Genomic DNA, 26,872 nt, shown 5'->3' with positions numbered 1-26,872 from the left:
CCGCATGTATTGCCTCAGTTAATAGCCCAGGTTTGTTGTCACTTTGGTTTTGTTTGTCCTGCTTACATTTAGTTAAAGACAGGAGCTTTCACTCATCATCACAAATTCTTGCAGCGCAAAGCAATATGGGATCTGACAGCAAGGACTGCTGTGTCATCAGAAATTTTAACAAGGTGGTAGTTTGGCAGACTGGACATGCAGTCATTGGCAGAGGGTGGGTTGAGTAGCCAAAAACTGTACTCAAGTAAGACTACTGTTACTTAAAGGGGAAGTCAATCCCCACATTTTCTTTATAATAATATGTTCTATGCAACTCCACTAGTCTAAACACATACCTGTCAACCCCGGGGTTGAATCTTACTGAATCTTACAAATGTTGTAATTTGCCCTTACATATCTGTATATAATCGTACACATTACACATTATTTTCGAATGGCTGCTATCACGTGAACGAAAATCAAAGATGTATGGCATACATGTTTGAAAAGGTGTTTCTACCTGTACAAATTATGCCGAAAGTGTACAACTTGATAGGTAAGTAAACACGGCATTCCGATATGGCATTCTGATTAATATTGCGTTTGTGGAATATGAGTCAATGAGCAAAATCCACCTGTTTTTAGTCATCTCAGGGGGCGGCCAGTTTGGCACTTCCTGTCGACTGAAAATGACATCACAGTTGCTCAGGTAACGACCAATCACGCCTCACCTGTTTTCCGAAGCTGAGCCATGATTGGTTGTTGCCTGAGCCCTGCGTAACCGTGATGTAATTTTCAGTTGACAGCAACTGACATAATGGCCGTCGCCTGAGATGGACAAAAATGGGTGGATTTTACTTAATTCATATTCCACAAACACAATATACATCAGACTGCCGTTTTTAGACTAGTGGGGCTGCATAGAACATATTATTGTAACATTGACTTCCACTTTAACAATAGTAGGCCTCAAGTAAAAGTAAAAACTAGTCCTCCGAATTAGGGCTGTTACGATCAGGGTTTTATGACACCGACACCAATACCGATCATGCACGAGTGAGATCGTCCGATACCGATTCCGATCACATGGAATATCTGTATATTTTTCCATTTATTTATGGTGACTGCTATTATGCAATATTATCTGAAAAAAAGCAGCCATATTTTTGCCGTAATTTTGACAAAAATCTATATGTAGATTTAAAGATTTAAAGTCCGGAAAATACGGTACTTTATTCAATGCAGTGAGCCTTGTAAACTCAACATAGTCTCCAATTGCTTGTTCTTCAAATGTCAAATTGTGAAAGTCGGTTGTGCTATAACCTTTGGCCCCCGCGAGGTACCTTTTCATGGCATATATTATATGGCGCAAACTCCACACAGCAGACATGTTAGCCTCTGTTTGTTAGTGCCGCACGCCTCTGCGGCGTGCAGGGGGAGAGGAGACGGGGGCGCAACACTGCACGCAGGTTGGTCTCTCATGGCTGTAGTAGGCTGTGAAGCATGAGCTGCGGGTGATCGTTTTTTTTGATTGGCAATAAAAGGCTTTGATCAAATATTCAGATCACATAATTTTTCACGAAAATCAGCCGATCATGATCAGTGCCCAATTAATCCACGTATCCCTACTCAAAATAATTATTTGAGTATGAGTATTCAGGGTCATACTCAAGTACTGAGTAACTGGTAAATAACTTATGATATTTCTTTTTCATTGGAGCAAAAAAAGTACAAATTGTACTATAACAAAAACAATAACTAATGTTTTAATGCAATGCTTACTGATTAGTCATATTGACAAGTAAAAGGTTAACACCCATAAAGCCAAGCTACCACCAAGTAATTAGCACAGCATCAACGTGAGCGCTTCAGTGTGCACATAATCTCATTGGGGTGTGTCAAAGCAGTTCTATTAAAAAACAAAAAAGATATCCTTTGCACAATCGTTTCCCATTACCCTTTCTCATTATATTTCCTACATTGGTCGCCTACATTCTTTCAAATAAGATAAAAAAGGCAAGACAAGATGAAAAGATTCTGTCTTGATGGATCACATTCAAGTGTTGTAATCCTTCTCCCCCAAGGCGTTCATTTTAGCACCTTAATTTATCACTACCAGGCGTTACAATCCTGACTGAAGGAATTCAAAGCTTATCATATGTTTTTGTTATCAGATACAAATAATCCCTATAATAAGACCACAACTCTCAATATAGCTATTAATATATCCCTGTCCAGTCTTGCTTAATGGTGCTGCTTTTATGATAAACTTGTGGAATTATTTTTCAGACCTTTGTTATATTTTTAGATTGATTTAGGTCAGTGAATAGCTAAACCAAAATCCGACAAATAAAAGAACCTCCAAAAATGATTTAAATTGGAAAATCAATTTTGTGTGGAGTTTGCATGTTCTCCCCGGGTTTTCTCCGGGTACTCCGGTTTCCTCCCACATTCCAAAAAAACATGCATGGTAAGTTGATTGGACTCTCTAATTTGCCCCTAGGTGTGATTGTGAGTGCGGATGTTTGTCTCTGTGTGCCCTGCGATTGGCTGGCAACCAATTCAGGGTGTCCCCTGCCTACTGCCCGAAGACAGCTAAGATAGGCTCCAGCACGCCCCACGACCCTTGTGAGGATAAGCGGTATCGATAATGGATGGATGGGATTTTGATTTACCGGTAACCAAACTGAATTGAATCATTACATTTTACAATGTACCGTCCTTGAATCGTATCGTACCCCATGCATTGAGATACATATCGAATTGTCTTTTTATGAGAGATGCACACCAGGTATAAATCGGTTTGATGTTGGTGATGACTTGTTGTTTCTTTGACTGTAATTAACTTGAATAGTTTGATGGAGTTCTTACATGTTGTTACATTACATGTTAAAAAGCATGACAAAAGATACAGCTGTACCACATTGAATCGTAATCCCACTGAATCAAACCAAATCAAATTGTCCCCTATGAAAATGTAGCATTCTTGAATCATATCGTGCCTATATATCAAGATACATAGAATCGTCTTTTATTGGAGAGATGTACACCCTTTCCTCCAACATACACATCATTATACATCCATCAAACACCAACTGAAATTCCTAAAGCTATAGTTGGACATACTGTATGACATGCTTGTTAATCACAGGTGCCACTGAGGGAATTGGTCAATACCATATGTGTAATAGGCTAAAAAATAATTTGGCTTGGTGTACAGTATGTCATCATTTAAATGACTGTGTTGATTAAAAGTACAACTTCTATATGACCTTTTTGTCAGCCAGTGGTAGACAGGAGTAGAGAGTGAACTTTCCTTGCTGTTGCTACAGGTGCCCACGGAGTGCGAGACGAGCCCCAGTTTGTGACAGCACGTGCAGGAGAGAACATCATCCTGGGGTGCGATGTGTCCCACCCTTTAAACGGCCAGCCCTATGTGGTGGAGTGGTTCAAGTATGGAATGCCAATCCCCTTCTTCATCAACTTCCGGTTTTATCCTCCTCATGTGGACCCAGAGTATGCTGGTAAGATGCGTTTATTTAGTGGTCTTTGAGGTTGAAGAAAATCTGTTAACCCATCAAAGCCTTGAAGCCCCTCGTGAGACATCTCATCTTTGGAGTCACTGACATTTTCGCCACCGACAAAATAATTAACATCTCAGCCCCTGTAGCAGATAGAAACATAATTCCCAAAATATTTGAGATCTTAGCGGGGTTATTATAGTTTTGGATTTTTCATTTTAATTTAGTTTTTATTTCGTTTTGACTTTGTATTTCTAATTCAGTTAGTTTTAATTAGTTTTTAGAATAAATTTGTTTGTTTTTTATTAGTTTTAGTTTTGGGGAAAATGCTTAGTTTTAGTGTAGTTTTTAGTTTTTTAGAATTTGATGTATTTGTCAGGTGCGGCTTTTTTTTTTTGCAGTAAGAAGTGTTATTTATTCAATTAAAGATAACATTTGCAAAATGTATTAACTTGCTACCAATGTATGAATAACCATCAACAAATAAAACAACAGTCCACTTAAACTTAAGTGCAATGCAGTGCATTAATGCTGCTTCTAAAGTGAAAATGCAGATGAAACATAAAACATAACATAAAAACCTGGCAACTGAACAGGAGAGTGCAGACTTGTAACATCAGAATATGTCAACAAATTTAAGTCCTTCCATATTGAATGTGTGTGAGAGAGAGAGAGAAAAATCTTGAGCAATATGCCGGACGAGACCCGTCTCCGTGACAATGCATTTGCATGCATAGTTTTGTTTTAGACCCATCAGACCTAATTGTGTGAGGGTGAAGGCCTTCACACATATGTTATTCCTACAGTTTATTATTATTATTCCACTCCACTTTTTTGGCGTGCTACTCCTTCCACATTTTTGACATGATTCATTCAAGTTTCAAAACATTCAGAAAATTAATTCCGGGGTAGTATTTTTTTACATTCCCCAAATTTACTGTTTCCCCAATATTCCCCATTTTTCACCCCCAAAAAAACCATTCATTTCCAATGGCACTTTCAACATTTCCCATTTCCACCATTCCAATTTAAAATTCACAAGATTCAACTCATTTAACTCACATTGTCATGTCATGTCATGTCATGTCATCTTCCAAACCGCTTATCCTATATAGGGTCGCGGGGAGTTGCTGGAGCCTATCCCAGCCGTCAATGGGCGAAGGCAGACTACACCCCGAACTGGTCGCCAGCCAGTCGCAGGGCACACATAGACACTGTCACTGAGCGGGAATCGTTCCCACGCTGCCCGCACACAACTCAGGCGTGTGTACCACTACACTATCAGCGGACTAACTCACATTGGAAAAGCTATTCAACACACCCAGAATTCCTACTTCCCAAAAATTCAACTTATTCACCCATAAAAATCCCACAAAATTTCACCATTCATTCCCATTGCCATATTCAACGATTCACATTTACATCATTCCAATTTGAAATTCACAACTTTCATCTAATTCGACCCATATTGGTCAAGCTTTTCAACATATACTAAATTCCTATTTCCCACACATTCAACTCATTCACCCTTAGAAAATCCACAAAAATGCCATTATTCACCATTCATTTCCAATGGCACATTTAACTTTTCACATTTCCAACATTCCAAATTCCACAAATTTAAGTCATTCAACTCATTCAGCTCACATTCAGCTTTTCAACACCCTCAAAATTCCTAATTCCCATACATCCAACTCATTCACCCTAAAAAACCCACCAAAATGCCATTATGAACCATTCATTTCCATTGGAACAATAGACTTTTCACATTTACACCTTCCCAATTTCCACAAATTCAAGTCATTCAACTCATTCAACTCACATTCAGCTTTTCAACACCCCCAAAATTCGTACTTCCCACACATTCAACTCATTCACACTTAAAAAAAACACAAAAAATCAACTATTCATCATTCATTTCCATTGGCAGATTTAACTTTTCGTATTTACACCATTCCAATTTCCACAAATTCAAGTCATTCAACTCATTCAGCTCACATTCAGCTTTTCAACCCCCCCCAAAATTCCTTCTTTCCACACATTCAATTCATTCACCCTTAAAAAAGCCACTCAATTTCACCATTCATTTCCAGTGGACCGGTGTTATTGCCCCTTGGTCTCCCCAGTGCTGCCGCCATCTTGGACAGTGACATTAACTAGACTGGGATACTCACCCCGATGTCTCCGGAGTGCGGCGGCCATCTTGGACAGGGACATTAGCTAGACTGGGGATACTCACCCCGAGGTCTCCCCAGTGCGGCGGCCATCTTGGGCAAATACATTAGCTAGACTGGGGATACTCACCCGAGGTCTTGTTTACAAAGACAAAACGTTGTTATATTATATTGTTTAGGCACAATTATATTCAGTACATCATCACCATTCATACTAAACACAGCCACTGGAAACAGAAATGCAATTCAGTCCAACTGCAGGCGAGCGAAGGATCAGGATTTCAGACAGTACACGTGCGTGCTCATGGAAAATGTTGTTGACTCAAAACACTACCACTTTTGTCCACATGGGACCACCATAATCAACGAAAACTTAAGGTTACAGTGTTGCTTTAATCAGAGACACAAGTACCGTATTTTCCGGACTATAAACCGCAAATTTTTCCTAGATTTTGAGCCATGCGGCTTATAGTCCGATGCGGCTATTCTGTGGCTTTTTCTTCCACCGCTCAGGGCGCTTTAACCGTAATGACAGTACAATTCAATACAATACATTTCCCATTAACTGGATGTGACTGCAGGTGGAGGAGTTCAACAGGCAAGGGCGCTATGCACTAGGTTATTGCATTAGGTGCTGTAATGCTTTGATTTGATGTTTTCCTAGAGGTCCCTGAAGTGCACATGAATGCGATTGGCTGGTGTTATGTCTGTTCTGTTGTTTCGATGTGAAATGCTATTGTTGATTTAGCACGTCGTGTGTTAGATTGGCTGACTTTATTAACATAAAACAAGACAGGTGCATATGTAGAATGTAGTAGAACAATAGATGGTGGAGTCTGGTGGACATTAGCTGACAAACTGGAGCGGCAGTCCGCAGTAAAATAAAGATAAGTATTGTGTATTTTCTCTTGGTTCTCTTCTGTTTTAATCAGCAACGTTGCTGCAGTGTTAAAAGGTACTGTTAGGAAAGAATCTGCTCAGGTACATACGTGTACATTTACAGTTCATAATCGTTCTGTAAATGCAGTAAATATAAAAGTTTTCAACATATATAGGTGCGGCTTATATAAAGGTGCAGCTTATTTAATTTTTTTCCAAAATGTTCTAAAAATAGAGTGGTTGCGGTTTATATAACGGTGCGGCTTATAGCCTGGAAAATACGGTGAACTATAATCATATAATAATTTTTTTTGCATTGATTCAGAATTTGTCCTTTTTCTCTAGCACATCAGGTTTTTATAATAATAATAATAGTAATAATAATAATAATAATAATAATAACATAATTTTTAGGAATTACGAGTTAGGTTGAGCAACAGGTGGAATTTTATTCTGAAACGTCATAGCTATGAATTACAATGTATGGTAAAATCCGTACTGTACAAGCTTTTATAGATTAAACTTAAACAAATTGAAAATATCTCAAAAACCTGATGTGCTAGAAAAAAAGCAAAGACATTTTTTTCTAAATCGTCCAAAATACATTGAGCGACACTCCAATTAGCAAAATTAAAAAAAAAAAAAAATCATGTGATAGGGCTCATTTCTGATCAGGTGATCGGATCAGTGCATCCTAGTTGAGGTGCATTTGTATGTGTAGAGCAGGGTTCACCAAGTCCAGTCCTCAAGGTCACCTATCCTGCATGTTTTCCATCCCTCCCCGCTACAACACACCTGATTGAAATGATCAGCTCATCAGCAAGCTTTGCAGAAGCCTGATAACGATACAGATCATTTGAAACAGGTGTGTTGCAGCAGGGAGGGATGGAAAACATGCAGGATAGGTGCCCTTTAGGACCAGACTTGGTGACTCCTGGTGTAGAGGGAGTAGAACAGCAGAGAAAAGACGTCTCTTGTGGGGCCCTGGTACTGATGGCGCCTGTGAATTAAGTGGTTTCTCCCAGCCTCACCTGCTTTGTCCTGGCTGCCAGGAACTTCTGAATCCACTGGCAGATGGCAAGAGAGCCGTTGTGGGCAGTCTAAGGCTCACCTGTGCACTAATCATGGTGTTTAATCAGCACCTTGATATGGCACACCGGTGAGGTGGGATGGAATGTCTTGGCAAAGGAGAAGTGCTCACTATCACAGATTTAGACTGGTCTGTGAACAATATTTCAGAGGCATGGTGATATTGTGTATGTGAAAAAAGTTTTAGATTTTTGAGTTCATCGAAATGGGAGCAAAAACAAAAGATTTTTTTCTGTGTTCTTCAGAATGGATTTGGAAAGCTATGCAAAATAAGTCCGAAATAGTCACTAAGTAGATAGGATAGAGGAGGGCAAAGGGATTATTGAGTGCTAGCTTCGCTTTGATAATGCTGATGTTTTTGAGCTGGCATACACTCCCAGAAATCCTTTGTTTAACCCTTATTGCCAAAAGACCATCTGCTGTGATCCTGTTAACAGCTGGCATTGAGCAAAATGCATTTACCACTCACCCTATAATCATCCAGTCAAAATTTGATATCTGTTGGATAGGAATATCCAGCAACATAATGGACTGTCACATTTTGGCTACTTGCCACTCATTACAGGAAGTTATGTCCTGCCCTTGCCACAATGTCTCTTAAAAACAGATTGCCATACTCATGAAGAGAACATCTCATCCCCACCGAGGCTGACAGGTGTCACTTTCTATTTATGTCTCAAGTCAATTTTGCACTTTGATGTTGTGTTACTGTTGCAGTGCTGTTCAGAAAAAGGTGACGCGCACTGATGTTACATATTACCCACAGTGCACACTCTTGAATCCATGGCTATTTATATCTGAGCTATTTGAAGGTTGATTCGTTTCTTAATGTTGACTTGCCATTTTTCATCCTTCTACTTTTTTGTTCTTACACTTCTCACCTTTGCCTTCCTCATTACATTACCCACCCATCTGCCTTCCTGCTGATCTCATCTGTATTTTCCTCTCTCTAGGCCGGGCCACTCTATACGGCAAGTCCTCCCTGCGGATAGAAAATGTTCGTTCAGACGACCAAGGCTGGTATGAGTGTAAGGTGCTGATGCTGGAGCAGCAGTATGATACTTTCTACAATGGCAGTTGGGTGCATCTAACTGTCAATGGTAAGAGCAATCGATTGAAGAAGTGGTTTACTTTATTTTTAAAAAGCGAAATTATTTAAGGCGGCACGGCACGGTGGTCGACTGGTTAGCACGTCCGCCTCACAGTTCAGAGGTCATGGGTTCGATCCCGGCTCCGGCCTCCCTGTGTGGAGTTTGCATGTTCTCCCCGTGCTTGCGTGGGTTTTCTCCAGGTGCTCCGGTTTCCTCCCACATTCCAAAAACATGCTTGGTAGGTTAATTGGACACTCTAAATTGCCCCTAGGTGTGATTGTGAGTTTTGATGTTTGTTTGTCTCTCAATTCAAGGTGTCCCCCGCTTACTACCCGAAGACAGCTGGGATAGGCTCCAGAACGCCCCGCGACCCTTGTGAGGACAAGCGGTATAGATAATGGATGGCTGGATGAATTTTAGGGTGGCATAGACACATTAATGCAACTAATATGAAAAGACTACTGAAATTCTTTTTACCTGGTTTAAAGAATGGAGCGGGCTGTGTAGACATGCAGTCTCTTCAGTCTGTCTTGGGTCTTCTTGTTTTTGGAGTTGGCTATTTTATCTTGTACTTTCAAAAACTGTTATTGAGGTGCTGCGTGGTCAAAGCTTTTTGTATTTAGAGACCGAGCGATAGAATTATCCACAGCATAAGTATTAACGTGGAGTTGACCAAACCAATGCTTAACACGCGCACAAAACATAATTTTGTTTAATTTGATTTTCAAAGTTACCTTACATTATTTATGAAGTTTGTTGTTATAGCTTTCATATAGATTGGACCCCCATATTTTATACAGTGCATTTGCATATTTAGCTTATTTTTCAATATTTTTTAATATGTTGGGGGGTTTGGGGGGATTTTTCCCCCCCATTCCCCCCTGTTTTTCATGGAAAATGCGTATTGAAAGTATGACAACACTTTTGGAAGAATTTTACGGGATTACATTTTTCCCCCCCAAATGGACGTCAGTTATATGCGTATTTTCGCTGTTCATAGGCCGGCCCGGTCTCTATCCCTGAATAGCGGGGGTCCACCGTAGTGTATTCCAGATTAATGGAAGAAGCTCGAGCCGCGAGAATGCTGCTGACACCATTAGCCTGAGTTATATTGCTTCAGTATCCGGGGGACACTTCTCATCAGGAATAATGGCTGATTCTGTAACAGTGATTAGGTCCACTACTGGGAGTTTTTGTTGTGTAGTGTTAAATCCTTGGCTAAGATGTCATCCTCTGTTTTTTCAGCACAAGGCTTGAATGTGTCTGAAGGTCTGGTTTATTCCCGTCATTGAGGATTTCAACTGTGAAATAGACATGTCTTATTCACTCACTCAGAAATTCCCCAAAGGTATGGCACTGGGACATAGTACAACAGATCTTTTATAAATAGATAAATAAATATATTTTAAAAGTAGGGATTGAGCAAGTAGGCAGTCCAACAGTGGTAAAGAAATACTATGATACGGGTTAAAAAATCTGAATTAGTTCATCGTGCACCAATTGTATTCTAGCAAACCGAGGTACCCTTATAAAAAAGAAAAAACCCTTCAGTATGATTTAGAACATTTTCACCCTTATTGTTATCATCATATCTTACCAGAGCTGGGCACTTGACCCTTTTTTGCCTCCACCCTTGACCTGGGTACCCTTCCGGCCGCGACCCCCCGCCCTTATTCAGAAAAATTATCACCCCCCCGCCCCGTTCCGCCCCCGGCCCTCAAAAAAAAAAGTGTCCGTCATTGACGAGGCCGCGGGAGAGATGCTAACGGCAGAGGCTTTTTAAGGATCATTAGCTGGCTAATTTACGATTCAAACCCACTGTGGACACGCTTCAAACACGCTTCAAAATGCGCCATAGTACTTTACTACTTACCCAACTGCGTGTGTTTGCTTCTATTGCGAGCCCCGGGTTTGGTTTTGTCGTATTGTATAATTGTTTGGGTCCAACTGACGGCCAGAAGTCGCAGTCAACAAGTTACTTATTTATTTTACACACTTCCCCTCCTTCACGGCCTTCAAAATAAAAGCATACCAGCAAACCACTATACACAGCAAGTTTGCTACGGCGTATTTCCGGAAGTAGGGAAGACGCCAGAGGAAGTCCATGAACTCCACCTTGATGTGCCAGCGTCATACTTAAGTGCTGCGCGCAGCTTAATATACTCCCGGACACAAGTTGTTTTGAAACAGTTACGTTCCAAGTCGGTGGGCGTCGCTTCAAAAAGACAGCGACAGCAATGGATATCGGGCCTACTACAACCATAAAGAGACCGAGATGACTAGACTATGCATTTAATTTTATTGCCAAACTAATTTGCTTTGCAGCTCTCCTCCTTTCCGTGTGGGAAACTGTATGTCATCGCAACATGTGACATAATGGACCGATCAGAGCAGCAACAATTCCTGATGTGTGCGTGGCATGTGTTGCAGACCTGTAGCCAACAGCACAATGCGTCGGTCATGTGAATCAATGCGGCAGTTGTTGCTCGTGGGAGTGCCACTTACTCACGTACCTACCCAGCTGCGTGTACTAACTTCCATTGCGAGTCCTGGGGTTGGTTTTGTCGTATTGTATAATTATTTGGGTCCAACAGACAACAAGTCTGCAAGCATCCAACAAGTTATTTATTTTCCACACTAACCCTCCTTCACACTTACCGGCCTTCAAAATAAAAGCATACTAGCAAACCACTATAAATAGCAGGTTTGCTACGGCGTTTCCGGAAGTAGGAAAGTGTATGATGAGCCATACTTGAGTGCTGCACGCAGCTTGAATATACTCCCGGACACAAGTTGTTTTGAAAGAAGCCTAAAAAGAAGCCTTTCACAGACTAGGCTGAGATTAAATTTGGCCGCCTCACGACCACGTCAAACGCATGAGGGCCGATTAGTGGGCCGGACTAAAATCCACTTCCGACCATGCTTAGTCCAGCCATTTTTTAAGATTTTTGTCAGCCCCCACCCCCCGCCCCAAAAATGGGCATCCGGCCGGGTCGGAGGGTCCGACCGGTCCGGCCCAGGGACGGAATGCTCAGCTCTGTATCTTACCTTGACAAAACTTCACCCATTGTAGGGCTGTATTATTTGCTTCTGTAAGGTATTGTTTGGAACAGTAAGGACCAAATTGGTTATCACGAAAGATGTGGTTAATTGTTGGTGTTTCTCTACAAGTCCCCAATTTACTCTTGCTCTGTTTAGAGTTACCCAGTCTTTCCTGTTTAAGTTTGAGTCTGGGGGGCAGTGTTTCATCTAGCTGGGGGTCTGTTTGGGACTAATTGAAAAGTGGCACTAGTCTGCCCAGTGATAACAACTGTTCATTACCGTTTCTGGATGGTGAAAATGGGGCCATTCCTCATCCAAATAAATGTGCATGTCTATTAATTTTTCCACTTCAGTCTCTGTAAATATCCTAACTGGTGTTAAATGCCTCACTCGTCCTAACCGTGATCAGCAAAGAAGCATTGTTTTTTTTGTTGTTTTTTTTAAGTAAAGAAGCAGTGTGCGCTCATCCCAGCCTAAATCTATGTTGCTCTGCTCACTTCCACATTTCCTCATTGTCATATAAATCAGCCACGGAGAGGTTAATCCTTTTGATATGTTAAAGTGGGCATTAGTAGGGATGTCCTCATAAATTTTGGTGCCAATTGATCACGTTTTTGGACGTTATAAGCAATGAAAGTACAATGATTTCCATTGGAGAGTTTGGAATCGGTTACTCCCGTGACTCCGGCCGAACAGGGATAGAACGCAATGGGGCGAGGCCATTCTCCTCATTAACAAGGGGCGTTATTCATGGAGTCACTTATTTCGTAATTTCTCCCAAATTTATTGATAAAATAGAAAATGACAACTCTTTTCATTTTCCTGATCAAAAAATATATAAAATTAACTTATTAGTGAAAACATGGCCATCCCGGCCCAACCATTCTTTAAAGGCATGTATACATTTGCTAAATTGATTTGGTTTGATCTAGTAAATTAAGATCAGCAAAATGCTGCTTTTTACTTAGACTTGTTCATGCTTGATTATGAGTGTGGTGGGCACTGATCCGAATATGTGTGAATTTTATTTCATGAAACTCTAACTGTGGATGATATGATAAACAATGACGCACGCGCGCCTGCACTGCCACCCCTGGACACCCTTCACAAAAAATCATGCGTATTACAGTTTTGAACCTACCGTGTGTGGTGTGCAGCCACATGGCAAGATCAACACATCACACATGAACCACATTCATTCACAGATATTCTCACATCAGATGGAAAATCTTGCAAAACTCCTCAAGATTAAATTACACTTCAAAGTGAACAAACATGGTGGATGAAAAGGCAGAAGGGGTCACAGGTCGTGTCTCGCTAGTTTCCGAATTATTTTTTGTGAGAAAAAAAGTGACACAAAAAGAAACAGCATTGGGCTCTGTTGCGGCATGACTGTTTTAATTTTGGATTCCCACCGTCACCTCCCTTTCTGATTGGCTGTATGTCACTGTCATCCAGCTGCGTGCTCGTTTGTCCTCGGGGCACAGAACACACGGTGCGAAGTCGGGCCAAAACAATCCAACATGTCAAATATACCCCATTTGAGATCGGACGTCCTTCCGAGCGGCCGAGATCATGCTGAGCACACCACATACAGCAGGATTATGTGCTGAGATTATCATTGGAGCCATTACAAGAGTTGGCCCTGACCTACGATTGTAAAATCGAGCCGACTATCCTGCCGTGTGAACCAGGCTATAATCTCTCTTGTCTCCTTCCTCCTCCTCATCTCTATGTGGTATCTGTGTGAAACTGCTCACACACCCCAAATAACCGGAGACAGACAGTCTTAGCGGATATTGAAACCTTGACTTTTTAAAAGAGTGGTAAACCAGTATTTTGGCTCACTACTACTACTACTCTAGCCTACTCTTGGCTCCAATTTTTCCATAACTGTTAATGTGAGTGTGAATGTTGTTTTTTCTGTATGCGCCCTACCCCGCCTCTCTGCAAAAGTAAACTGGTATAGGCTGCAGCTCGTCCTTGACCCTAATGAGGACACTTGTTGAAAACTGATGGCTAGAAGAATTTTGGTCTTGTTTACTGTATTGGGATCTTATGCAGTCATTTGAAGTTTTTCTTATAATGTTGGTGACATCCTGAATTCTATAACCTCATGGGCAGTCAAAACTATAAGTTCCACTATTTTATCTCATGTGTGTAAGAAAATGTGGAATTCTCTATTGAGAATGACAATGTTGCATTTAAACATATTCAGGATTTTGATAACAACACTTTATTAATATTTTTACCTTTGCTTTTTCCCACCTCCCAAGCTCCTCCCACATTCACAGATACGCCACCTCAGTATGTTGAGGCCAAGGAGGGAGGAAGCATCATTTTGACTTGCATTGCCTTTGGCAACCCCAAACCCTCGGTCAGCTGGTTGCGGGACGGCAACCTTCTGGTCACCAGTGCCAAGTATAAGGTATAAATATTGATTGTAGTAACTTGAGATATTTGATGAAATTGGACATTGACAAACTCGATGCACCTAGCCTACTGAATTGTAGTGTTGTGCTCAAAACCACACTATTTGAGACCAAGACTTTCCCGAGACCAGAACTCACCTGGACCAAGACAAGACTAAGGTTTTCGAGAGTCGAGATCGAGTCAAGACCAAGACCAAGACAACTCGAGACAGAGAAAGACCAAGACCATAAAAATCAATTTTCAAAACCATGACATGATTGACCATTTAAAGAGCATTTTCTCTTGAATGCTTGCGTTCTTGGGTTCTCCAGGGTTAATTTTCTTTTAAGTCATTCTATCCCAATGACATATGTATATGTAATTTCACAGAGGGTGTAAAGGACTATGGATTTATTTGTTAAATATGCAGTAACATCGGACCTTTGTTTTTGACTTCCTGTTAAGCGGAAGTCTTACTTTGAAGGAATACGGAAGGGGATTGTGGCTGATTATATGGTAAATTAGAAACAATTCTGAAGAGACAAAACAGACTTTTCATCAGACGACAAAACTAACAGTTCAAGATACTTGGCCCCGTTGAAAGTGGCAACAAGAATATTTGTGTTTATATGCTTATAGATTAATGTTTATGATTAGTATATGCGTTTAATTAACCGCACTTTGCACATATGGAGATAAGTGTGACTCATGGCTTCATGTTTTTATTTTCTAGCTCTTACGGTGTAAGAGGTTTATATACAAGTCAAAAGGAATTAAAAGGAAACTTCTGGCCACCAGTAAAGCTTCATCATTTCAACCGTCGCTACAGAGGGTCTGACAAAGTCTGGTACTGAATGAGTTAAAATTAGCTTACCTGTGTTTGTTTGCTGCGAAGGTTGTAGTCATTACCTACATGGTGGGGGTTAGGAACACATGAATTGAAGGAAACTAGTTGAAAAATTGTCACGGTCCGACAATCCGATTGATACAAAAACTATTACAAGTACATAGGCTTAAATGTCATCTACCATATTATTAAATGTATATAATTAGCAAACTTTCATTCAAAATACAGGTGCTATCCTACTCACAGGATTCTAAATGAACTTTTTTGAACACCAGCCAATCTGGCTTTTGACTCTCTATAGTTACCAGACAAACAGTCGTTCTACTAGCCAATTTTATTATTTTAATTTTTTTAAAATGGTACAGTATAAATTACCTTTTTTTAAAAAAAATGGTGCGATACAAATGACCGAGAACAAAACAGTACTGTAGGGTTGGGCAGCATTTGAATTTAAATGATTCTGATTCTAGTTACTTGTTTCGATTCCGGTTCCAAACGATTTTTCAATTTCAAATCTTTTCGGGGTGTCCAAACTACAATCCCTGCGCGGTGCTTGTGGATAATTTGGTTTCCACCAGCCTCACCTGCTGTTGTTCAGAAGTGTCAGTCAGGAAAGAATTTCAATATACCATGGAATGCAGTGAAGACTGTCATTATCATCTGGGAAAATATGGCATAACAGTGACATAACAAAAAACTTGACGTCCCTCCATAATTGATGAAAAGAAGAAAAGTGGTCAGGGAGACTACCAAGAGGCTGACCGCAACAATGAAGGTGCTGCAGGAAATTTTGGCAAATTACGGCTGTTTAGTATTTGTGACAACAACCTCCCATCTTCTTTAGGTGTGTGCTGTGGGTTAGGGTGGCAAGACGGAAACCTTTGTATACAAAGGAAAAAAACAATGCATGTGTCAAATTCTATTAAGTTTTGAAATGATTCATTGTGGTCTTGTGTTTTTATATCACTTAAACCTCACATTTGAGCAGAGGGGGTTTTATGCTTTTTATATCGACTTTAAATGCAGTTTCTCAAAAGAGATGGCCAAGGTTAGTATTCTATACTGTTAAAATGAAATAAATTAAAAAAGAAACAGTAACAGCCCAAATTTGGCCAGAGTCAGACACAGAAAAATGCTTGCATACTTGCATACGGGAGCAGTCAGATGAACAAATGATGATTGTCTGCCACAAACTGAATTAATTGAATGGATAAAGGAAAAAGCAACTCCAACAACAAAAAAAATACACTATAAATCAGGGAACCATATAGGACAATATTACCTGCCATGAATCGTCTTAACATTCACATATTTGTATGTTCAGGTATTTGATGGAAGTTTGACAGTGCTATCCATCGCCCGAGAGGATCGTGGTGCCTATACATGTCGAGCCTTTAGCCCCCAAGGAGAGGCCATTCACACAACACGGCTGCTAGTTCAAGGTGGGTAGCTCCTTTGTTTTCACTCTCTAGTGCTTATCTTAAGCATTTATTCATGAAAAAGACGAAGAAGTCGCTTGTTCCTCAAACAAGAATCCCTTCACCTGACGTAAATGGCCAAAATCAGTCAAGTGGCAGCATTTTGTAATCAAACAGGAGCTACTTGTTGTAGTGTACAGTATGGACAGGGTTTCAGAGACTTGATGAAGCAAGAGATAGTTCAAGTATGAGTACTTGGACCAGGAGTCACTAACCTTTTTGAAGTTGAGAGCTACTCTTTGGGTAATGATTAATGTAAAGTGCCACCAGATTGATTCACACTTCTGAAGTAACAAATTTGCTGTAATTACATTGGTCAACAGCAAATTCTAATAAGGGCTGGCTTTAAACACCGATTTAAAAATGTCTTCACTTTTGTTTTTGAGATATTTTCATTTTTTTTTTTCAGTTTGACATAGGGGTGGGCGATCTGGCAAACATATCAGATCACGATTTTTTAAAAATAAAATCACGGTCACGATTTTATCATGATTCTCATGATCGCGACCACGTCACACGCATGAGGGACGATTAGTGGACCGGACTAAAATACACTTTCGGCCATGCTTAGTCCAGCCCTTTTTAAAAATTTGTCAGCCCCCGCCCCAAAAATGGGTATCCGTCTAGGCCAGACGGTCCGACCGGTCCGGCCCCAGGACGGACTGCCCAGCTCTGTGTGTTATTGAGATTCAGGACGAGACAATTATCAATGCAATTTAGGGAACACCACCAACTAAGCTTCAACCAGCAAAAGTGTATTTATTTAACAATATTTTTAGGAGCCTTGTGGACAAAAATAAGTAAAGTAAAGAAAAGAAAAGTAATTGATGGGAGAACGTTTTGCTTTCAGCTGTGAATGAAATGTCAGTTTTTGGAACTAAAGCAATATATCAAGCTGCTATTTGCCACAAAAACCAAGACTCCTTTTGTAAATGAATAATTCATTTTATACAAAATACAATAACAAACACAACCCTCTGTCTTTACTTTCTACAGCAACTGTAACTCTGTGTTCTTTTTACATTATTTAACCTTTAATTTGCTCAGGTTTACCAAAACAGATGGTGCTGCAAATAGTCCACCTCATTTACTTTTTAGATTGCAGCACCAAATGCACAGACTTCAAAACTGAACCGACCAAAATATGATGCAATCTCTCAGGATTAAATGTTAACATTTTCAACAGATTGAGTTTCACTTTTCAGACAAAAGCATGTTCACTTATAAAGCACTTACAGTATACTTTAAAGGGGAAATCAACGCAAAGGCCCACCAGTTGAAACACGGAATTCTGATTAATATTGCGTTTGTGGAATAGTAGATATATATAGATATATGTATAATAGAGTTAAGCAGCAAAATTCACCTATTTTTAGCCATCTCAGGGGGCCAATCACAGCTCAGCTTTAGAAAACAGGTGAGCTGTGATTGGTTGTTACCTGAGCCCTGGGTAGTTATGATGTCATTTTTAGTTGACAGAAGTGACAAAATGAGAGATGGCTAAAAACGGGTGGATTAACTTTAATTCCACAAACACAATATTTATCAGAATGCTTTGTTTCAACTAGTGGTCTTGCATAGAACATAATCTTGAAAAAAATACATTTGGGTTGACTTTCTCTTTAAACTAAAATATGATGACATGAGCTTCAAGGTGCTAGCAAGATTTTAAAGTAGTACATAAGCCTCAATAATTTGATTTGATAAAAATCAGCATGTGATCCAAGTAAACGAACACGGAGAGGTTCAGCATGTCCCTCAGCACATCGTTGACCAAGGTTTGAAAATAGCAGATCCAAAGGACATCACCAACTACTCGTAATGTCCAGTTGGATTATTCCTGCTTGGCTCTCAACGAAGGCGGACACTTTTTACTCTATTCCTCTCCCGCCCGTACTAGGGTTGTCACGAGACCAAATTTCTGTTTCGATACCAATACCAATATGTATTTCGATACTTTTTGCAAACAGGTTAAACACTTAAATGTCAATATTTTATTAACTGACTTTGGGAACAATAACTTTAATAGCTTTCTCGACTGAATATATTGGCACTTGATCCATACAGATAAACTCTGTAACTTCCCTGTTAAGCCTTTTAGCATCTTTGCTGTCCTTTGGGTACTTCATTTTGTCGCTGTTATGTGAAAAACACTGATATCCATTTTTTTTTCAATTTTCTTATTTTTACGTGAATGGTGTTTCCCCCGTTACAGACATCGCATGAATGTAAAAATTAAAAATGTTTCCAAAATTGGACATACGTGTTTTTCACAAGACAATGACGATATGCTGTTGAAAGACATCTTGGAGAGTAGGTTGCTTCTGAGTGAGTGGTGTCACCGTCTCTGAGCCAGTAGCACCACACAGCAAAAGGTCCCGTGTTGAATTGACTCCCACAGAGTTCATTTCAACACTTTCTCAGAGTTTATATATCTCCATACTTTCTGGAGTCAAATCAACACTTTTAAAATGGTAAAGCATTTAACACTGGGAGAGTGTACATTTTTTAACAAACTAAAAAGGCAAATTAACACTACACGAGTAACTCTTTTCAGACATTTGTTTTCCCTCTCATTCAGTGTTAGTTTGACTCCTTCAAAGAGGCTTTTAACACCAGAAAGAGTGAAAAATGAAAAAAATGTATTTTTGTGACAGTAGCCTTTATTTTACGGATTCATATTAAATAAAACCATTTTGAAAGGCTGTATAATATACAGGCTGTTATCTGAAACATTACATGAGCTTTGAATATCAAACATTTTTTGAGATATAAAAAAATATTGAGATGTAAAAAATCATTTGCTAAAAACATTAGGTGGCATTTGCTTATCAATGGAGAAACACTGAGATCATGGCTCAGCTTCAGAAAACAGGTGAGCTGTGATTGGTCGTTACCTACGCAACTGTGATGTCATTTTCAGTCGACAGATGTGACCAAATGGCCGCCCCCTGAGATGGCTAAAACGGGTGTATTTTCCTGCTTATCTCTTATTCCACAAACGCAATATTAATCAGAATTCCTTGTTTCAACTAGTGGGCCTGCATAGAACATATTCTTGAAAAAAAAAAAAAGTTTGGGCTGACTTCCCATTTAAGGTGTTTCCGAAATCCTGCATTCATTAGAAACTGATGCCTGGCTCTGGACATGCGGCAGGACTGTGGGTGGAAAGAGGAAACTAAAATGTATACACGTGAATGATGACAGAGAAAACATGGTACAAGTTATTTTTTAAACATATTCTTAGTGGCCAGAAGGGTAGCAACGGGGCATAAAATTTCCAGTAAATTTCCAGAAACTTCCCATTGGAAGTTCGGCTGGGGAATGTTGGAAACACTCCAAACCGGAAACTTTCTATGGGAATTAATTGAAAATGGGAGTAATAAAAAAAACACAAGAACTAAAAATAAAATAATTAAAAAATCATAAAAACAACAGCAAGTACTGCCACGTGGTCAGGATTGTTCTGTTGAAAAACATTGAATGAAAGCTCATGTAAATGCAAGTTCACCAAATGTATTAAAACTAGCAATATAACTCACTCGTTTGCTCATGGAGATCACCTCTGGGGGAATTTTCAGCTGACTGCAACAAGCAACAATTCTCAAATAGAAGCGAGCCGCTTAGCTTCCTTTATGACGTTTGGCTTGAAGAACACATCGCATTTCTGAAGCAGCCTGGAGGATGTGTCATAGTGCAAAGTCCTGGTCCACCTTGAGGAAAGGAGATATGAACAACTCATGTAACTACTCTTACAAGCTCTTAAAAACATCAAGATTATTTGCAACATACCAATCGTTTGGTATCCAACAATCTTGGGAAGGTTGGGAGGACATCAATAGTTGTTGAAGTGTGAGTAGTGACGTTGAGTAAGGACATGGCATCTTAGCAAGCGTCCCCATCAAGCTGCCTTTCTACATTAACTATCTTTTGGAAATTTGGGCCTCTTGAAGAACAGTCATGAGAGGTATTTGGTGGTTCAGATCCTCAAATCTTCCTGTGGACAATTTTCAGATGCCAAGAAATGTATCCTGTACCACTCGCAGCATCATAGAAGTGTTCCTGGGTAAAACAACATACGACAAAAAGTGGGGTTTTCAGTTTTCAAAGTATTCACTGAAAATTCAAATGTCAATATCATACAGATTTTTCTGAATTGCTGCTATGAAAATAAAAAATAATTGCATAGCCTTCTTGGCATAAGGATCCTTCAGAGAAGGGAACGTTGTCACTATACCGAGAGCATACTGTTCTTCTGGTTGCTTCGTAGGGGAGGTGCCTAAGAAGAGACGTGACAATTAGTAATCTAAACCCATGCAACGGGTTTTACGGTTAGTTGGCTGTGTATCGATCATGTGAGCCACCAGTATGTTAACCATTTGTCTTCTAGTTGGTTGTTATGTTGCTTTTTTTCCTCTCTGTATCCTCATTGTAAAAATGTAAGGCGAATAACTAGCTGTCTTCCCATATAGTTCACAGTTACAGTGCTATGGCTTACCATGTGCTCTGCTTTTTATCTAACTACATTTATCCCACCAGCACACAGACTTTTAACCTTCATGTTCTGTCCTGGCAAGACATATTCACAGTAAAAAAAAAAAAGAAAATCAACCCAGACACCGTTTACTTCACACAAGACTGTACTTAATAGCATTAGTCGAAAATTGTTTTACAAAGTGGAACGCTAGACTTACCTTGTAGAGTGGCGTGACATGATTTAGTTTTCCAACCGACGGGGAAGAGAGAGTGAAAATTAGAGAAATGCGAGGCAGGTGTGGGAAGAGCATGTGTTTAAAAAAATCAAATATTATAGCCAAGCTTAAATAAGTCTTTCTTCTTCCAGTGCCATTCTGTCGCTGACCAGTATATGACTGTTGGCTGTCGCGGCGCGTATAGTGGAATGTACAACTAATGTGATGACAGAATAAACAAACTAAAGTAAAAATCATTTCTATGTTTAAGACCCAAACTTCAACACTTCATTTTTTTGCTGGGAAGTCTCTTCGTCTCATGTGAGTGAAAATTACTTTATGCCTTTTGTACGAATGTCGACGTTTCTGTGACAAAGGAGGAGAAGGAGGAAAATGGCGTCGACTCGTCTCTCTCAAACTTCAGAAGTGCCAGTGCTAAGGCGGAGCTTAATTACGTCCCTGCAGTGTTAATCTACAACTCTGTAAAATAACACCTACAATGGACACAATTTAACTCTGAAAATACTTCAATTACTCTTCAGGAGTTAAATTTTAACTCCCAAAAATTTAACCCTGACATTTTAACTCTCCAATTTTTGCTGTGTAGACTTTTGTTGTTGGTGGATGGAGAAGGTACAGTATTTTAATTAAGATGATCATTTTAATTGGAATATCATTGCTTTATTTTACTTGTTCTTGTTTTTCAAAGGGTTTGTGTTTTGAAACTATACATGAAACATTTAATGGTCATAACTACAAAAATAAATTGCAGCTCATTATACCATCTAGGATAGGATTAGATATTGTGGGCTAATAAAATGTTTTACAAAAACGCGTTTCAATATAATATTTAATTTATATAATGTTTATGCCTTAATTGGTTATCTAAATATTTTAAGAATGTAATTACATTTTAAGAAATATATTTTATGTATTTATCAACCATGGACATGTTCATGTTTGGGTGGCACGGTGGTTGACTGGTTAGCACATCCGCCTCACAGTTCAGAGGTCGTGGGTTCGATCCCGGCTCCGGCCTCCCTGTGTGGAGTTTGCATGTTCTCCCCGTGCTCCGGTTTCCTCCCACATTCCAAAAACATGCATGATAAGTTGATTGGACTCTCTGAATTGCCTCGAGGTGTGATTGTGAGTGCGGATGTTTGTCTCTGTGTGCCCCGCCTACTGCCCGAAGAAAGCTGGGATAGGCTCCAGCACGCGGTTTTGAAAGTGTCTTTTTGGCGTACCCAACAACTGGTGAGTAGATAGAACATTTCTACTAGACAATACAGTATATAAAATTGTCATTTGTTAGAATTACTTTTTCATATGGTGGTCTGTCTAAATTGATTTTCAATCAAAGCAATCACATTGTGTCTCTTCACAATATTTTACTAAAAGCTTCTACACAAGAAAGATACGATGGACTTTCCTTTTTTTTTTTTTTGACCACTGGTCATCATAAATTACTAAATACAAAAATCGCTCACATTTGTCAAATGGGTCTGGGGAAGGAGGACCCAAATGCAGGGAGGCAGGAGAAGCAGGGGGTACTGAAGAGTGTATTTATTAACAAAAACAAAACCAACACAAACAAATCTTGAAAACTCAAAGTAACAAAGAAACACTCAGAAGCAAAACATAACACTGGGAGAAACAAAACAACATGACAGCCACAGCAAGGACTAAACCAACAACTAGGAGAACACAACAGCAACCATACAACAATGACCCGACAAGAACTGAACAAAAAACAGAAACTTAAATACAAGCACACTGACGAGAGAATGAGAATGAGAAACACCTGGACAAGAGACACAAGGTAGGAGGAAGCTGATTGGCCAACACTAGGGAGTGGAAGGCACACAAGTGGACACAATAATCATGACGAGACGGACACAGAACACTGAGCAAAACATGAAACTAAAGAAAGCCCAAAACCAAAACAAACCAAACATGACAGTCATTCGGTTTGAACCCCAAGTACTTTCACACCGTACTTCGGGTCCCCGTTTTATCAACGAGTACGGGCTTTTATACAGCTGCTATCTCTGTTCCTCGTTGTCTTCCACCTGCTTTGCCTCCGCGACTTTACACTCTGCTTGTGAGCATGTAAAGAGGCGCGTGAGCAACTACGTCACACTCGCTGGCCCACTGTGTTAAAGTGGACAGGCTCCAATTTACCAATTCAGTCACGTTCAATAAAATGAAATAAAAGTACCGTTTGTTTTTAAATGCTGGTATAGTACCGTTTAAAAAAAACCTCTACTATTGTGGTACTATACTGGTACCGGTATACTGTGCAATCCTAGCCCGTACCTCCCTGTTTGCTGACTTGGTCTTTGTGCTGTCTTTTGTCTTAACTATCATCTTAGCCTCCTTCTGTGTTTTTCTTCCAAAAATCTAACCATGGAATTGGCCATCTGATCTCTCAACTCAATTGACAACATTTTCTCAGCGAGAAGAGCAGGTCGTGGGGAGGATAATCAGCCTAATACTAGTGAATACTGGATAAATACAGGTAAAACAATGGAAACGAATTGTGACTGTTAGCCAAGATCATTAGTGAACTAAATCAAATGAAAAAGTAAAAAAAAATGTAAATAAACAAAATGACTATAAGCTGTCCTGAAAGCTATACTGAAAATAGAGCTTACAAAAAATTGTATTTTCCAAGGTGATAAAATACAATACAGAGCAGTCACACCCTCTATAATACAATACACCTTCTCTATAATACAATACACCTCCATTCACGCAAAACTCAGTAAATGCACTCAACATAATGCTCAATCACCAGTTAGCGCCAGAAATACACACTAACCATAGTGAATGATCAACTAATGTATCAATACCAGAATAAGCCAGGATGCCATAGTGAAGTGACAATGCACATCTTTTTAGTGAGTGTATAAAATATAAAAATATAATAATAATAAAAAATAATAATATATAAAAGGTACAAAAGTATACAGTTACATTCTCTGTGACCGTGCATTATTTTTTTTCCAACTGACTTTGAGTGGCAGGCAATTTTGGGGGTACAATTATGGTAGCGGTGGGGTTCAGGGGTCAGGCAGCTGAGTGGAAGAAGATATTGCAGAACCTTTCAGATATTGATGATGCAGGATCTGGTGAAAGGGGGACAAAGAGGCAGCATTGTGAGGGGTCTTTACAATCTTTCATACTCAGCAATCATCCATCCAACTATTTTCTATACCAATTATCCTCACTTGGCTCACCGGTAAGCTGGAGCCTATTCTAGCGGACTACGGGCAAGAAGCTGGGTACACCCTGAACTAATGCTGTGCAATATGGATCACATTTATCAATTATCATTCATATCCCTATATACTGTTGGTAATTTTATATCCGAAAAACAATATAAATCCCGGTATAGTATTTTCCTTAAAATTACATAATTTTCTCTAACTTTTCTCCATTTATTTATTAAAAAATGTAATTTACCAGTACATTAAAAAAACAATACGCCGAGGAAAAGATTAATACAAACAGATAAAATAAAATACAAATGGCCAAATAAATACCTCTCAGTATATCTGGCAGTACAACCAGTCTACAAACAATGCAATAAAGTGCAAAGAATTCAATTAATTACAGTAGCAAAAACAAAGTGCTTCAAGTAGCATTCAAGTATGCCGACCATTTAATCTTTAAAAGTGCTAATAATCAAACCTTTTCTGAGGGTGAGGTTCAGAAACAAAAATTTGTCAGCTTGTTCTGAAAGGCTCGACTTTACCCAACCGTGGTGTCTAAACCTAAACACAAGGAGCACCATACCATGTAAAAGGAGTACCGTATTTTCCGGACAATAAGCCGCTACTTTTTTCTTAGATTTTGAGCCATGCGGCTTATAGTCCGGTGCGGCTACTCTCTGGATTTTTCTTCCAACGCTCGGGGCGCTCTAACCGGAATGACAGTACAATTCAATGCAATACATTTCCCATTAACTGGATGTGACTGCAGGTGGAGGAGTTCAACAGGTGAGGGAGCCATAGACTAGGTTATTGCATTAGGTGCTGTAATGCTTTGATTTTATGTTTTCCTAGAGGTCACTGAAGTGCACATGAATGCGATTGGCTGATATTAGGTCTGTTCTGTTGTTGCGATGTGAAATGCTATTGTTGATTTAGCACGTTGTGTGTTATATTGGCTGACTTTATTAACATAAAACAAGACAGTTGCATTTGTAGAATGTAGTAGAACAATAGATGGTTGAGTCTGGTGGACATTAGCTGAAAAACTAGAGTGGCAGTCGGAAATGAAGATAAGTACTGTTTATTTTCTCTTGGTTCTGTTCCGTTTTAATCAGCAACGTTGCTGCAGTGTTAAAAGGCATTGTTTGGAAAGAATCTGCTCAGGTACATACATGTACATTTAAAGTTCATAATCGTTCTGTAAATGCAGTAAATATAAAAGTTTTCAACATAGATAGGTGTGGCTTATATAAAGGTGCGGCTTAAGTTTTTTTCCAAAATGTTCTAAAAATAGAGTGGGTGCAGTTTATATAACGGTGCGGCTTATAGCCCGGAAAATACGGTACATAGATAAGACATGTAGATGACAGCCTAGGAGAAATAAGGGATGAAAAGGTATAGTCATATAAATATACAAGTAGATGCAGTCTATGGATGCTGTGTTTGCTCTATGTGCTAAGTGGTAAAAATAGTATAAAAAATAGAAAAAGGAAATACAAGGCTTCTACTTAAGATCACCGCACTGACCAAACCCGGCCTTCCAAGACTTTTAGCGGTGGATCACTCAGCTCATATGTTGAAGAAGAAGAAGACAGCTAGGTCTGAACCTAATGTGAATGAATTATTGCAGGACATATTGATTATCAACCCTTTGAATGCACCTAGTGGATGGACCAGCGCATCTGTACACAGTATCCGGCAGCCAAGTGGCAGTGGTTCCTCCCCATTGAGCTTAATTAAGCATGTAACTAAGTGGAGCAAAAGTAACTACAGGATTCCCTTAGTAGTGGCGAGCAAAATCTAAAATCTAAAATAGCAATTTTAACATTATTGTTATATTGTACACTAAATGTTTTACAGGAGATTGCACTACGATATGCAGTGGACCCTTCTATTCGTGGAGGATAGGGACGGAGCCCAACCAGGAATGGCAAACAAAATTGTGAATAATTGACGGTAACTTATAATTGCCATGAAAAAAATATTTGAAAAAATGCAAATAAGCATAGTATTGGGTAAAAAAAAAAAATCGGAATTCGAACTGCGGCTATTCCGGAGTTCACTGTATACAGTAAGTATTCTCTAGTAAGGAATCATATTTGCATTGTTTAATCTTTCCTTATAACAGAATTTCCTTATGTGGGAAACGACTACGATAGATGTCCTGTTTGAACGTGCAAGTCATGTCATGTCATCTTCCAAACCGCTTATCCTATATAGGGTCGCGGGGAGTTGCTGGAGCCTATCCCAGCCGTCAATGGGCGAAGGCAGACTACACCCCGAACTGGTCGCCAGCCAGTCGCAGGGCACACATAGACACTGTCACTGAGCGGGAATCGATCCCACGCTGCCCGCACACAACTCAGGCGTGTGTACCACTACACTATCAGCGGACATTGAACGTGCAAGTATGTTAACAAAATACATGAGTAACAACACAAGCAATATAATGCC

General features: G+C 39.6%; 1 protein-coding gene across 6 annotated transcripts in view; it reads left to right on the top strand.

The window, feature by feature from the left end:
• The window catches only part of igsf9bb (immunoglobulin superfamily, member 9Bb), a 103,562-nt gene that overhangs the window by 21,901 nt on the left and 54,789 nt on the right, over positions 1–26,872 (top strand). For all 6 annotated transcript variants that reach the window (XM_086013036.1, XM_086013040.1, XM_086013037.1 and 3 more), the window contains exons 2-5: positions 3,312–3,503; positions 8,596–8,742; positions 14,052–14,203; positions 16,359–16,476. In XM_086013036.1, the coding sequence (XP_085869162.1) occupies positions 3,312–3,503; positions 8,596–8,742; positions 14,052–14,203; positions 16,359–16,476 (609 nt within the window). The remainder of the gene's footprint in view (positions 1–3,311; positions 3,504–8,595; positions 8,743–14,051; positions 14,204–16,358; positions 16,477–26,872) is intronic.

This window comes from Filicampus tigris, chromosome 17 (assembly GCF_054856515.1).
Source record: "Filicampus tigris isolate MCC_2025a chromosome 17, RoL_Ftig_1.0, whole genome shotgun sequence".
Classification (NCBI taxonomy): Eukaryota; Metazoa; Chordata; class Actinopteri; order Syngnathiformes; family Syngnathidae; genus Filicampus; species Filicampus tigris.
This window is presented reverse-complemented; position numbering and strand designations above follow the sequence as displayed.